Source organism: Octodon degus, unplaced genomic scaffold (assembly GCF_000260255.1).
Source record: "Octodon degus isolate 3935 unplaced genomic scaffold, OctDeg1.0 scaffold00035, whole genome shotgun sequence".
Taxonomy (NCBI): domain Eukaryota; kingdom Metazoa; phylum Chordata; class Mammalia; order Rodentia; family Octodontidae; genus Octodon; species Octodon degus.
In genome coordinates, this window is record NW_004524611.1 from 15,582,680 (window position 1) to 15,596,081 (window position 13,402).

The 13,402-nt window shown below is 54.6% G+C and overlaps 2 protein-coding genes across 2 annotated transcripts; one reads left to right on the forward strand and one right to left on the reverse strand.

Moving 5' to 3' along the window:
- Window positions 1-215: 215 nt before the first annotated feature.
- Vgf (VGF nerve growth factor inducible) lies at window positions 216-2,894 on the forward strand. The gene is made up of 2 exons (XM_004630477.1): window positions 216-413; window positions 934-2,894. The coding sequence occupies exon 2, from the start codon at window positions 954-956 to the stop codon at window positions 2,787-2,789; it is 1,836 nt and encodes a 611-aa protein (XP_004630534.1). The 5' UTR covers window positions 216-413; window positions 934-953; the 3' UTR covers window positions 2,790-2,894.
- Window positions 2,895-4,240: 1,346 nt separating this feature from the next.
- Ap1s1 (adaptor related protein complex 1 sigma 1 subunit) lies at window positions 4,241-10,414 on the reverse strand. Its single transcript, XM_004630478.2, has 5 exons — window positions 10,332-10,414; window positions 8,422-8,600; window positions 7,713-7,821; window positions 6,201-6,338; window positions 4,241-4,968 (listed from the first exon to the last, which is right to left on the reverse strand). Exons 1-5 carry the CDS (start codon window positions 10,332-10,334, stop codon window positions 4,921-4,923), a joined length of 477 nt encoding a protein of 158 aa, XP_004630535.1. The 5' UTR covers window positions 10,335-10,414; the 3' UTR covers window positions 4,241-4,920.
- Between the last annotated feature and the right edge of the window lie 2,988 nt (window positions 10,415-13,402).

Here is a 13,402-nt window from a genome sequence, read left to right on the forward strand (position 1 = left end):
TCCCGGAGCTCCGCTAGCGCACGCCCCTCCAGTCGAGGGCCCCAGTGCGCAGGCGCAGACCAGGAACGGCGCATATCCTCCAATCGCCGGGCATCCTTCCTCCATCGGGCGCCCGCCCGCTTCCCCATGAATGAACATTGACGTCAATGGGGCGGGGCGAGCCCACGTGACCCCGCGCGCTCTCCTTTATAAAGCGGAGGAGACGCGGGCGCTGTCCAGCGTGCTGGAGCCAGAGCTAGCGAGCTGCCCGGAGCTGTGCCGACCCAGCTGAGCCCAGACCACTGGACGCCAGGTCTCCACCGTCGCTCGTGCCCCAGCTAGCTCTCGGATCCAAGGCAGCCGGGGCCCGATCCTCCCCTGTCCCTATCCTGCTCCGACCCTCCACTTCACCTCCGGCGTCGTGACACCGGCTGGTAAATACTTTGCCGTCTGTCCCTCAAGCCCTTGGCAGCCTTGGGTTTGAGGGAGGGTTCCCTTTCCTCCCAGATGGGGGTGTTGAAAACACAGCGGGGAGCCTCTGGTGAGGGTCCCTGGTAAATGGGGGAGTCGCAGCTTTTCTCATGCTGAAGTCGCCCACGCACCATCCGGGGAGTCCTGCGGGGAGGGAGCAAAGATTTTTTTTTTTTTTTTTTTTTTTTTTTACTTATCTTTGCTGCTTAGTACGTGGGCGCTGGCAGTGAGATGGCTCAGGGAAGGGGGTGAGGAGGCATCAGGTGAGCGAGGGTTGCGGGGGTTTTTCTCCCATTTACACGGCACATCCAGAGATCGACACATCTTCCTCGTTCGCTCCTAAACATCCCTTCTTCTGGGTAAGGTTAGGGGGATGAGGAAAGCCCCGGGTTTCCTACTTAAAGCGGGGGGAAGGGAATGTAAAATTAGAGAGTGGGGAATTCTTACAGAAATCCCTTTTCTTTGGTTTCTTTTATTTTTCAGTCTGCAGCAGCCCGTTGGTCATGAAATCCCTCAGGTTGCTGGCTTCTACTCTCTTCTGCTGCCTTCTACTGATCAAGGGGTTAGGAGCTGCGCCCCCAGGACGCCCTGAGGCACAGCCTCCTCCCCTCAGCTCTGAGCATAAAGAGCCAGTGGTAGCTGGGGACGCAGTGCCCGGGCCAAAGGATGACAGCACCCCAGAAGTCAGAGCCGCTCGGAATTCCGAGCCACAGGATGAGGGAGAGCTTTTCCAGGGCGTGGATCCCCGGGCGCTGGCCGCGGTGCTGCTACAAGCACTGGACCGCCCGGCCTCGCCCCCGGCGCCAGGTGGCTCCTCGCAGGGGCCAGTGGAAGACCCAGCAGAAGCTCTGCTGACCGAGACGGTGCGCAGCCAGACGCACAGCCTCCCGGCGCCAGAGACCCAGGCGCCTGCCGCCCTGCCTCACTCCCAGACTCAGGAGAACATTCCCGAAGCGGGCGATCCCAATGAGGAGCTCGAGGCGCTAGCGTCCCTGCTCCAGGAACTTCGAGATTTCAGTCCGAGCAACGCCAAGCGCCAACAAGAGACGGCGGCGGCAGAGACGGAAACCCGCACGCATACGCTGACCCGCGTCAACCTGGAGAGCCCGGGGCCCGAACGTGTGTGGCGCGCCTCCTGGGGAGAGTTCCAGGCGCGCGTCCCGGAGCGCGCGCCTCTGCCGCCCCCAGGCCCCTCGCAATTCCAAGCGCGCGTGTCTGAGAGCGGGCCCCTTCCCGAAACCCACCAGTTTGGGGAAGGAGTGTCCTCCCCGAAAACACACTTGGGCGAGGCTCTGGCACCCTTATCCAAAGTGTACCCGGGCCTGGGGACCCCCTTCCCCAAGGCGCGCCGGCCGGAGAGCGCACTGCTGGGCGGCTCTGAGGCGGGCGAGCGCTTACTCCAGCAAGGGCTAGCGCAGGTGGAGGCCGGGCGGCGGCAGGCGGAGGCCACGCGGCAGGCAGCCGCGCAGGAGGAACGGCTGGCCGACCTCGCCTCCGACCTGCTGCTCCAGTATTTGCTGCAGGGCGGAGCCCGGCAGCGCGGCCTGGGGGGTCGGGGGCTGCAGGAGACGCAGGAGCGAGGGCGCGAGCGGGAGGAGGAGGCGGAGCAGGAGAGACGCGGCGGGGAGGAGAGGCTGGGAGATGAGGACGAGGACGAGGAGGCGGCGGAGGCGGAGGCGGAGGCGGAGGAGGCGGAGAGGGCGCGGCAGAACGCGCTGCTGTTTGCCGAGGAAGAGGAGGACGGGGAAGCCGGAGCCGAGGACAAGCGCTCCCAGGAGGAGACGCCAGGCCACCGACGGAAAGAGGCAGAGGAGGGCGGGGAGGAGGAGGACGACGAGGACATAGACCCGCAGACCATTGACAGCCTCATCGAGCTGTCCACTAAACTCCACCTGCCAGCGGACGATGTGGTCAGCATCATCGAGGAGGTGGAGGAGAAGCGGAAGCGGAAAAAGAACGCCCCTCCCGAGCCCGTGCCAGCCCCCCGGGCCGCCCCTGCCCACGTCCGCTCCCCGCAGCCCCCGCCCCCCGCCCCTGCCCGCGAGGAGCTGCCGGACTGGAACGAGGTGCTCCCGCCCTGGGATCGGGAGGAGGACGAGGTGTTCGCCCCCGGGCCCTACCACCCTTTCCCCAACTATATTCGGCCGCGGACACTGCAGCCGCCTGCGGCCTCGCGTCGCCGCCACTACCACCACGCCCTGCCGCCTTCGCGCCACTATCCCGACTCGGAGGCCGCGGCGCGCCGCGCGCAAGAGGCAGCAGAGGCGGAGGAGCGCCGGCTGCAGGAGGAAGAGGAGCTGGAGAATTACATTGAGCACGTGCTGCTCCGGCGCCCGTGACCCGCCCCGGCTCCGCCCCCGCGCGCCCCCGCCGCGCGCGACACCTCTCCCCCCTCCGTGTCGCTCCTCCCCCTCTCGGTGTTTGCATGCGCCCCAGCCCCGCCCTCTGCCGCCGCCCGGCCCCGCCCCCGCCGCCCGGTCCCTGGGCTGAGCAGAGACGTGCCAATCTCCGGTCAGAAGCCCAAACGGTCAGAACTCAGGGGCGACGCGGGGGCAGCCACGGCAGGCAAGTGGTTTGTGTGAGATCCCTTTCCCCACGGGGATCTGTCCCCATCTAGTCTGTCCGGGGACATCCCAGTCCAGACTGGAAAAATCAGTTCTAAGTAATTGTGTGAAAAAAGTCTGTCTGTCTCCAGCCCTGCCGTTGGGCTTCCCCGCCCTCTCCAGATCGCTGTGAATTTACCCCTTCTTTCCTTTCTCTATTGTAAATACCCCTCACGGAGGAAATAGTTTTGCTAAGAAATAAAAGTGACTATTTTATTAGGACTTTGTTCTCCATTATTCACCCGTCCCCTTGGGCCTATAGTCCTTCCCAAGGGGCGGTGAGGGAAGCGCCAGCCAAGGTGCCTGTCGCCTTCTCCTTCACTCCTTACCAAAGCCAGAGCTGTCCCAGGTTCCGGGAACAAAACAAAACAAACAACCAAAGCCAGAGCTGAGTGACTGAACGCGGAAACTCTATTTTGGGGAGTACGTTTCATCCGTTAAAAATTCCTACATTCTATCTCCATCTGGGGGTCAGGTGTTGGTCTCCTTGAGAGAACCTGAGAGGAATGTAAGAGTTCAGCAAGCTTCTACTTCAAAAGAAAAAGCCACCTCAACAGCAGCTCTGGGCACCTGGGCAGCCTTTCCTTTTCCAGGTCCTGGGTGGTTCCTCAAAGGCCCTCTTCCCCTCACATACCCACTCCCTTACCAACTCCCAAGAACTCCCCGGCCTACACACGTCACTAGAAATTCAGGGAGAAGGGTTTGGCAGCCACCTGTTTTTAGTGATCTCTCGATGACCTTTTTCTGAACATAGATAGCCTTGAACTCTATTCCAACTCCAAATAAGATACAACTTGGAAAATAAAATCTCCCACGAAGAAATTTTAGAGGAACAGACCCACAGCCCTAGGAGCTGCTTCTCATGGGGTAAAGACAGCGACTGGAGAAACATCCAGACATAATGGTGTGTGAGGTAAGAGGGTCAGATAAGAATAGGACACCCAGGTGAATTTTGATGCATGCGCATGTGTTTGGTAGGACAAGCGTGCTCCCCTTCTGTATGGGACACACTTATAAAAACTCCTTTGCTGTCTGACATTCCAATTTAACTGGGTGTCTATTTTGTTTTCCTTCCTCTATTGGCCACCCCATTCATTTCCAGGAAGTGGCCAACTGGCAGGGAGCTCTGGGCCTTCCTGTGGATGCCCAAAGTCCTGTCTTCCTTCACAGAGCCAGAGGCAAGCAGGTGCAAGAAACACTTTTTCCTTTTATTCAGAAGAAAGGAAATAAAGGCAGACACTTGGGCCACCCAGCCCTTAGCTCCTGCCTTACCCAGAACATGGGGTGAAGGACAGGGCTAGTGTTCCAGAAAGCCTGCCCTTCCCCCAACCCTTCCTTCCCTCAAAGTGGCAAGGTTAGAAAAAAATTAACTATGTTGTTTCTGCCCTGGCACTGGACAGAAGCCACACTGCAGCCAAGGAGGAACTGGGACAGCTGAGGGAAAAGGCCCCCTCCCAGGAAAAGAATCTGCCCTGGCTGGCTAGGGGTAGGGGTGGAGGTAGGTTTTGGGACAGGGGGGAGAGAAGAGCCCTGAAAACCTTTTCCCTTTAACCTGACATATTTATATATTTACAGTGGTAAGGGAAGGAGGATGGCTGGGGTCACATTGGTTCTTCAAAGGCAGGGAATGAAAGCCAAATAGCACCCCTGTCTCGGGCACGTTTTCCAACTCTTGGCTCCTAAAGCTTTCAGTGGGAAAGGTGGGAGTGGAAGGAGGGAAGGTTTGCAGGGCCAGAGCCCACGGCTCCTTCTGAAGAAGGTGTGGTGGTCAAGGAGGGCATCCAGGTCAGGCCCCACGGAGGGTTGTGGGAGCAGCAGTCGCCATGCCTGCCTCGCCCCCAGCTCCACAGGGCCCAGCCATCGAGGGCTATGCCAGGCCCATCTCCTCCAGCACGCTGCGTGGCGACTCATCCTCCTGAGGCAGAGACGGACACGGGTGACGCAGAGACACCAGGAGAGGCCGACAGGGTGGGCAGGACAACAGCAGTCACGAGGGAGGAAGGAGTTGAGGTGGAAGCAGACACACGAGGTAGGGGAGAGAAACCAACGTGAGTCTAAGACTTAGCAACTTCGAGTCCTTCAGCTCAGTGTTGGGGCACCACCCCAGCACTCAGGGTGGCAATGAGGGTCCAGACCGAGTCCATCACTACCCCCCAGAGAACCCAAAGCCAGGAGCTGGGGGCACAGGGGGATGGATCAGCCCCAGGACCTAAGGGCAAAGGCAGTGAAGTTAGGACTAGGGGAAGAGGGGTACAGATGGTTGGGTCCTGATTTTCAGGTAAGAAGGAGGTGGTAAGAGTACCAGGTCCCTGAGGGAAAAGTGAACCAGACTCTGCAGAGAGATGAGTCATTAAGGTCTGACCAGAGCACTAGTAACCAGGTGGGGGTGTGAGCCAGGGCACGTGAGGGAAGCGGGGTGTGTGTGTGTGTGTGTGTGTGTGTGTGTGTGTGTGTGTGTGTGACAGAGAAAGGGGACAGTGGACCATGAAGGTGCAAGTTCAGGTCTGCCCCTTCCTGTCCTGCACATATGAGCCCCCCTCCCCCCCAGCCCTCTCTCTCTCCCCCTCCTCAGAGCCAGCTCAGCCTGGCTTGCTCATCACTGTCACTGCAGATTCCGGTGACTCATCTCCCTGCACCAAGGCTCACAGTGGCACAGCAGAGAGAGGACAGGCAGGAATAGGGTAGGGTGGGGCACTGAATAACAGGGAGAACCAACACCAGGTGCCCCCACCCTGGGCCTGGGCCCCACAGCCTTTTGCTCCTGAGAAGTAGAGGCTTTTGAGTATGTGTTGTAAAAAGTGGAGCAGTTAGGGAAGAAGGAAAGACCCATGGGTCCCTTCTCCAATTCTCTCAGCAATGGTTTCAGCCAAGAGAGAAATATTAAGGAATGCAAGGACAAGGTAGGGACAAGGTAGCTTGAGTCTTGGGAGGACAGTGCTTGGAAAGGGGACAACTGCCACAGGTGGGCGATGGCTCTGCTCTCTCCCACTCCACGGCCATGTGGGCATGGTGTGGACCAGACACCACAGGGAGGGGGACCCCCTTGGCAGTGGGCAAGTTGTGCAGGAGAGGAGGGTCCCTTCAGTCACAACACTCTTCCTCCTCCTCCTCCTCCTCCTCCTCCTCCTAACTGTCCCTGGCTCGTACCTCCTGCAGCAGGTCAGCCTGCTCGATGGCCTTGAGAACGCTCTTCTTAGAGGTGTCCTGGACATCCCCTCCCATTAAAAACTCATCCAGAATGAAGTAGGCCTTCTCAAAGTTGAAGATGATGTCCAGCTCACACACCTGGGAGGGGAAGGGGGGGGGTTAGCACTGGGGTGCACACACGGCCCCTTGCTTTCCTCAGGGCAGACTCCTTCCACTCTGGGTTCCTACTGAGTCTCATGTTCTCACATCTTCCTGATCCCCAAGCCTTAGTGCTTGGGTTGGCTTTTTCTTAATTTGCTCTTGCCTCCTGTTATGGGAGCATGTCATGAGTTACCTTCTTCCACCCTTGTCTTCAACCTTTTGTAATCTTCCCCCTAAAATCTGTGACACCATTCCCACCAGGGCCTGGGCTAGGCTCCCTCCCCAGACTGGGGGCAGGGAAGGAGATCTGGCTGGTGGGGTAGAAAATGTGAGTCCCAAGCAAGACTCTGCCAATACCCAGGGAGCAGTGCACATCACAGAATGTCTCTGAGCCTGTTTCTCATCTGAAAATGGATAAACTAACACCTATTTACAGGAAGAGATAGGAGCAAACAAAAAAGCCTAAAAGGGCTTTGGGTAAACTGTGAAGTAGGATATAAATTAAGGTGCCATCAGTACTCCCTATCTAAAATCTGCCCTAGCCCAGGCCCCAGGCCAAATCTGGGCAAGTTAACTCAGAATATCTGGAGTTAGGACTCTAGTATTTTCTTTTGTATTTTAGGGAAGGGTCTACAGGGTGTTCAGGGTCTCACTACTAGATTGGACTCATAGTGACCCACCTGTTTACAGCCTCCCAAGAGCTGGGATTACAGGCACACACCACCATGCCCAGTCTCAATCGCTGTCTCAGTGTGCCCCGGAGGTGGGACCAGCATGGCAGGCCCGAGGATTGAACCTGGCCCCTGTGACTGCTTGCAGACACTTTAATCTGCTGAGCTATTTGGCCAGCCCTAGGACATTATTATTATTATTATTATTATTATTATTATTATTATTATTATTTTGAGAGAGGGTCCTGCTTTGTAGTCCAGGCTGGTCTTGAAGCCCAGGCTGGGCTCAAACTTGTGATCTTCCTGCTGCAGCCTCCTGGAGTGCGAGGATTACATCTGTGCACCACCATGCCCCACTTCCTAGGCATTCTTCTTTTTTAAAAAACTCCAGAAGAGTATAATAAAAAGCCAAGGTCAGGAACCAATGACCAAACCCAAATCTGGTCTCCATCTTCATTGGAGAAGTCTGAGCTGAGCTCTCCTGGGGATTAAGTACCAGAATCTGCCCTTTCTCCCCCTACCCTCCAGGGCGATTAAAGGATGTGGCTAATAGGATTAAAGTTTAAAAAGGGAGATTAATTACTGTTCTCACTGCTCCAACTTCACTTTTCCCTAGGACTTCCAAGGCAGAGCCTGGCTGGGTCTCAAAGTTTAACAGGAAAAGGAGATTGCTGGGTACAGGGTAAGTTGGGAGACTTACGCTGCCAAAGTATTTGTCCAGAAGCTCCACGTATCGATGGATCAGCTCCAGTGTGATGAGCTCATTGTCCTGGCCCTCGATGGCGCAGCAGAAGTAGAGGCTGGCATATCTGAGGAGGGGGCACAGGACACATAGCCAGGAGCTGGTCCCAAGGACCCAGGCATTCAGGCCTCCAACCTCCCCAGTCCCAGGTCTGCAACCTAACTGGACACAAAGAGGGGGGCTCCAGGGTATGCAGAGCCACACATTCTGCCTCTTCAGAAATAAGCAGATGCATGCTCCTTCCCTCTTGGCCTCTGACCTGTTCAATTTGACTCAGCAAAAACCTGGCCAAACAAATCACCTGTTCAGAGAAGGAACCAGCATGGGTGTGTGTGGGCGTGGCTGTGTGGGCAAAGTGGGGCAGGGCCTCTGATTGGTCAATGAGTCTGCCAGGGGGATGGGTAGAGGGTAAGATAGAGCCTATAGAGACAGAGGTGTGGTGTGTGAAGCAAGTGTCAGGCTTGAGCAAAACTAAGTGGGGAATAAGAATTTCTTCCAGGGGGGTTGGGAAAGTAAAGAAAGATGGCCTTCATCATGTTCCTGCACATGTCCGCAGCTCTTAGCTCTACTTGACCTAGAAGACGCTTATTTTCTCAGGCCTTTTAACCCACTACTGAATTCCAGCCTAGTAGAATCCAAGCACGTCTGAAATTTAGCAGGGAGTCACCTCTTATAAACAACTTTGAGGTCCCTCCACTCCAGGAAGCTGCACATCTTGGGCTTGCGAGCCAGAACAACCTGCATCAGCTCCCGAACCATCTTCTTCCGCTCCTTGTCTGATGTCGCCAGGTACCATTTTTGCAGCCGCAGCTTTCCCTGCCGGCTGAACAGCAGCATGAATCGCATCTGAAGATAAAAGAGGACCAGAACCAAGAGTCACAGAATTGGGTCTTTCCTCCATAACACACTGCTCCAAACTCAGCACTAGCTTTCTCTACTGATAGTTCCAACTTTCTTCAAAACATCCATTCCCTGGCTATCAACTCTGGGCACCCCCACCATCAGGTACCTTTCCTTCAGAGGAGCAAGAGTTTTTGTGTATCACTTGGGTTCAAAACCTGGAACTATCAGTTAGGTGTGACCTCGGGCAAACTACACCCCTGAACCTGTTGCCTTATCTGTAAATGGCGATGGTAAAAGCACCCTCTCCTGGAGTTGTCAAAGGGGTGAAGGAGGTGATATTTGCAGGAATGCCTGGACTATGGTAGCTTCTAGAGCACATTCGGTATATTACTCTGCTTTCATAACTGCTTTTAAAAGGAAGTAAAACACCTAGCACAGTGAAAGCAGCACACAGCTAAGGTCACAATGTTTGTCTCTTTTCTGTTCTATCTGTCCACCTCCAGAGTGGAACTGGGTAGTGTCAGGCTACCATCCCGGCCATAAGCCCTCACAGGGGGTACCAATACTCTGCCTCCGGTGCCCATCCTGTGCCCAGGGGTATCTGTCTCTGCAGATGTACACAAATCCAACACCACACTGGGTTTTGGGATGTTCAAAATCCCACCCCTTCTTTCCTCTGCCACCTCAGCATTTGGTCCCGATAGTTTCCTCTAAACTTTGCTTCCTTTTAGGGTGCTTCTTGCCAAGATCCACTCCTCCCCAGACACCAGGTGCCCAATCTCCCTTTCAGGCCCTCCCTAGGACATGGCCCTTGCTAGGGGCTCCCCCAGGGAATGCCTGTGGAACAAGAAGGAGCTAGGTAGAGTGAGATGGGTGCGAAGCTCTAACTGGACCCCAGTTTCCCAATTCCAGGCAGCCTGGTGGCACATCCTGACCCCATCTCCTCCCAGCAGCTCTCCTTTCCGTGGACACTACCAGGGCTAGAGTTATCAGGTGTGTGCAACAGTACCAGACTAGTAGGTTAAAAACCAAAATTCATGAAAACTGGTGGTGTTTGTTTTCTGGTGGTGGGTAATGAGCCTGAGACGAGAGCAGAGTGTAGCTAAGATAAAGGGGTGGGAAGCCAGCAGGGAGGCGGAAGGCCTGGACTCCGGAAAGAACTGGATAAGAGGCAGAGATCAAAGAGCACGGGAGGGGGCAACGCACAGCTTGGGACCCTGGGAGCAAACCCTCCAGCTCGCTCTGCCTCCCCACCTAAGGCGAGACTGGATAAGTGTGGCCAGGAACCGAGGTCGCTCCCAGACCCGGAACTGTCCTCTTCCACACTCCGACCCCCACGGGCCCCGCCGCCACTTAGGGAGAGTGTTGAGTGACCCGCGACCCCATTGCCCTCCTCGGCCCAGAGACCCCACGCCCCTCTCCTTGGGCGGCTGCTCTGCGGCAGAGGTCGGGGTCCCTTGGGCGAGACCCGGGCGCCTCTCCCAGCTCGGGACGGTCCCGCCGCCCTCTGGTCGGTTCTCTATTGCCCCCAAAATGCGTCTGCTCGCCGGCCCACTCCCGAGTGCCATTTCAGCTGTTCCTCCGAGGCCGGCTCGCCCACCGCGCAGCAGAGAGGGGCCGCAGAGGACCAGAAGGAAGAAAAAGCGGCTCCCACCGAGGGTGGCCCTCGAGGACCCTCGAAGGTGCAGCCCACGCCCCTCGGTTCCCCCTCCCCTCCCTCTTCTCACTGCCTACCATCCTGCAGCCTCCGGCTCGGCACGTCCCTCTTCAGCCACCGTAGACACCACCTCCGCTCCCTTTCTTTTCCTTTTTCTTCCCTCCCTCCCGGCTGAAGCCCCGCCCCGTCCCGCCCGGTCTAGGAGGCACAACGCGCTGCGCAGGCGCCAACGCTGCAGGGTGCGCGGGCGGGGCTGGAGGCGGAGAAGCGGAAGCCATGGCAACCAGGTCCTTGACTTCAGCTTCGAGAAGCTCGGTCGTCATGGTAACAAAGCTGTCTGGTAGGTTAGTTGGAGGATGGGGGAAGAGGACAATGAGGTCCTCGAGCTTTGGAGCCTTCGGGAAAAAGGCGGGAAAAGGGGTAAGAAGTAGATGGGACAATTGCAGGGAGTTTGTGAGGAAGCAGGGAAGACTATAGGAAGGAAGTAGGCAGTTGAGAGGGATGCAGGGTAAGAATTAGATATAGGAGAGGCATTAATGTGGGCACTAGGAAGACAAAGGCAAGAGATGGGGCAATGTGAGAAAAGCAGAGAGTTTAAGTCATTACTGAGAACCTCCTAGACACAGCATTCTTAAAACAAAAGTGCAAGGCTGGGCATGGTGGCACATGCCTGTCAGCCCAGCATTAGGGAGACTGAGGCAGGAGGATCGCAGGGAGCTTGAGGCTGGCCCGGGCTGTGTAGTGACTGAGGCACGAGGGCCAGGGCCAGCCTGAACTACAAAGGGAAACTTTGGCTCAAAAAAAGAGAGAGTGAACAAGGTGCAGAAAAAAAAAAAAAAGAGAGATGAGAGATAAGGAGGGGCTGATATAAAGGGATTTAAGGAAAGGGAAGAATCATGAATTGGGGTCAAAGAATGAGAAATAGCATTTTGAAAGATTATCAAGAATCAAAACTGAAAAGGAATAGACAGAAACTAGACCTAAGAGTAGAGGTCAAGAGCAGGAAATAGTAATGGAAGTTCTTAGCCAAGTGTGCACACGCACGCATGTGTGCTAATTCCAGAAAGGAAAGATTTAAGAGAAAGATCTTACATTTCGTTATGCTGGAAAACTGTAGTTGCTATCCTCAGGGCATTGTGTGCCAAGACCCTGCTATATCCTCAAAATCCCACACAGTGCCCAACTACCCACACTGTTTTTCCCTCACATACACACATCTATGATAGAGCTTAACTTATGAATAGATAGAGGAAGAGATTAGCAACAATAACCCTAAAATAGAGCAATTGCTGTACATGGTCTTGCACACTAGTAATCCCAGTACTCAGGAGACTGAGGCAAGAGGATGCTGTGTTGGAGGCCAGCCTGGCTGGGCTACACAGTGAGTTCAAGGTCACCCTGAACTACCAAGTAGGACCCTGTTGGGGATCTGTCTGTCTGTCTGTCTATCTATGTCAAGTTCTTCTAGCATTTCTGTACTGCAACAGTTGGTGAGCGTGCGAGATATAGCTACTAAGTGACTAATGGGTGGGTAAGCGTATGCTGTGTGGATACACTGGGAAAGACGGGATGATTTGAGGCTGATTGAGATTACATCAAAATGCCATGCAATTTTAAATTTATACATTATTTCTGGAATTTTCACTTTACTATTTTCAGACTGCAGTTGACTGCAGGGAACTGAAACCACAAAGTGCAACTGGCTAAGAGGGGACTGCTGTGTCTATTTCTAGATAATTCTTAGCAACAAATGGTGGTGTTGTTTTTTAAGTAGCACTTAAAGCACTTGTTGGTGAAGTCTTATTGTCTTCACTTTTGTTTTGTTGTTTTGTTTGGCAGTACTGGGGATTAAACCCAAGGACTTTGCTCTAAGATACACCCCAAGCCTTTTTATGCAATTTTTAAAATTTTGAGACAAAGTCTCACTAAGTCACTAAGCCCCGGCTGGGCTTGCATTTACTACCCTCCTGCTTCAAGGCTCCCAGAGTGCTAGGCTGTACTGGGGAGCTGCGTCACCATGCCCGGCTAATCTTCCCTTTTTTCTTGTCCTTTTTGTTGTTGTTGTTCTCTGTATTTTAGGGAAGGGTCTACAGGGTGTTTAGGGTCTCACTACTAGAACGGACTCATAGTGATTCTCCTGTTTACAGCCTCCCCAAGTGTTGGGATTGCAGGCACATGCACCACCATGCCCAGTCTCAATTGCCCTCTCAGCTCGTCCTGGGGGTGGGGCCGGCACACAGGTTGAACCCCCAACCCCTGCGCCTGCTTGCAGGTGCTTTAACCCACTAAGCTATTTGGCTGGCCCTTGTTGTTTTTTGAGACAGGGTCTTGCTAAGTAATTCAAGCTGGCCTTGAACTTACTAAGGTAATCAGGGCTGGCCTTGAATTTCAAGTGATCCTCCTGCCTCTGCCTCCTGAGTGCAGGGACTTCTTGGTCTCTCAGTGTTCCTCCTCGAGAAAACGGAGGGAGCATTTAGAAAATAAAGACCAAAAATAAATAAATAAATAGAAAATAAAGATGAGATAACAGCTGAGGTCAGGTGGAGGCCCGTGCCTGATTGGAAAAGGACTGCAGGAACTACTGTAGGGGTGTTTATTTTATACCTTTGCAAAGTTAGTATCACCAGACACATGGCTGCTTAGCGACTAATGACTGAAATTGTCTTTTCTCAAGACCGAGGTAGCTTGACCACTGTAGACACTATGGCCTTGTCCTGCCCTGCCACATATGACCAATTTCCAGTTTTATTCACTCCCAACACCTGAGCCCTGAGATTACAGGCATGCACCACCATGTAGCTGGCTTTTTCTTGTTCTTTGACATGGAGATTAATTTGTGCTGGCAGCAAGAGTCCCCTGGGGCAGAATCTTGTCTAACTCTTATTATGCCTGAGGTGAGTTACTGAATGCTCCATCTATCTATCTCCTCATTTATTTATTTATTTATTTTTATTTAGTGGAACCAGGGATTGAACTCAGGCCCTTGCACTTGCCAGGCAAGTGCTTATTCCACTGAGCCATCTCCCCAGCCCCCTACTGAGCCATTTCCGTGGCCCCTATCTCCTCATTTAAAGAGTGAAAACAGCCAGGCGTGGTGGCCCATGCCTACAGTCCCAGCACTTTGGAGGCTGAGGCAGGAGGATCATCA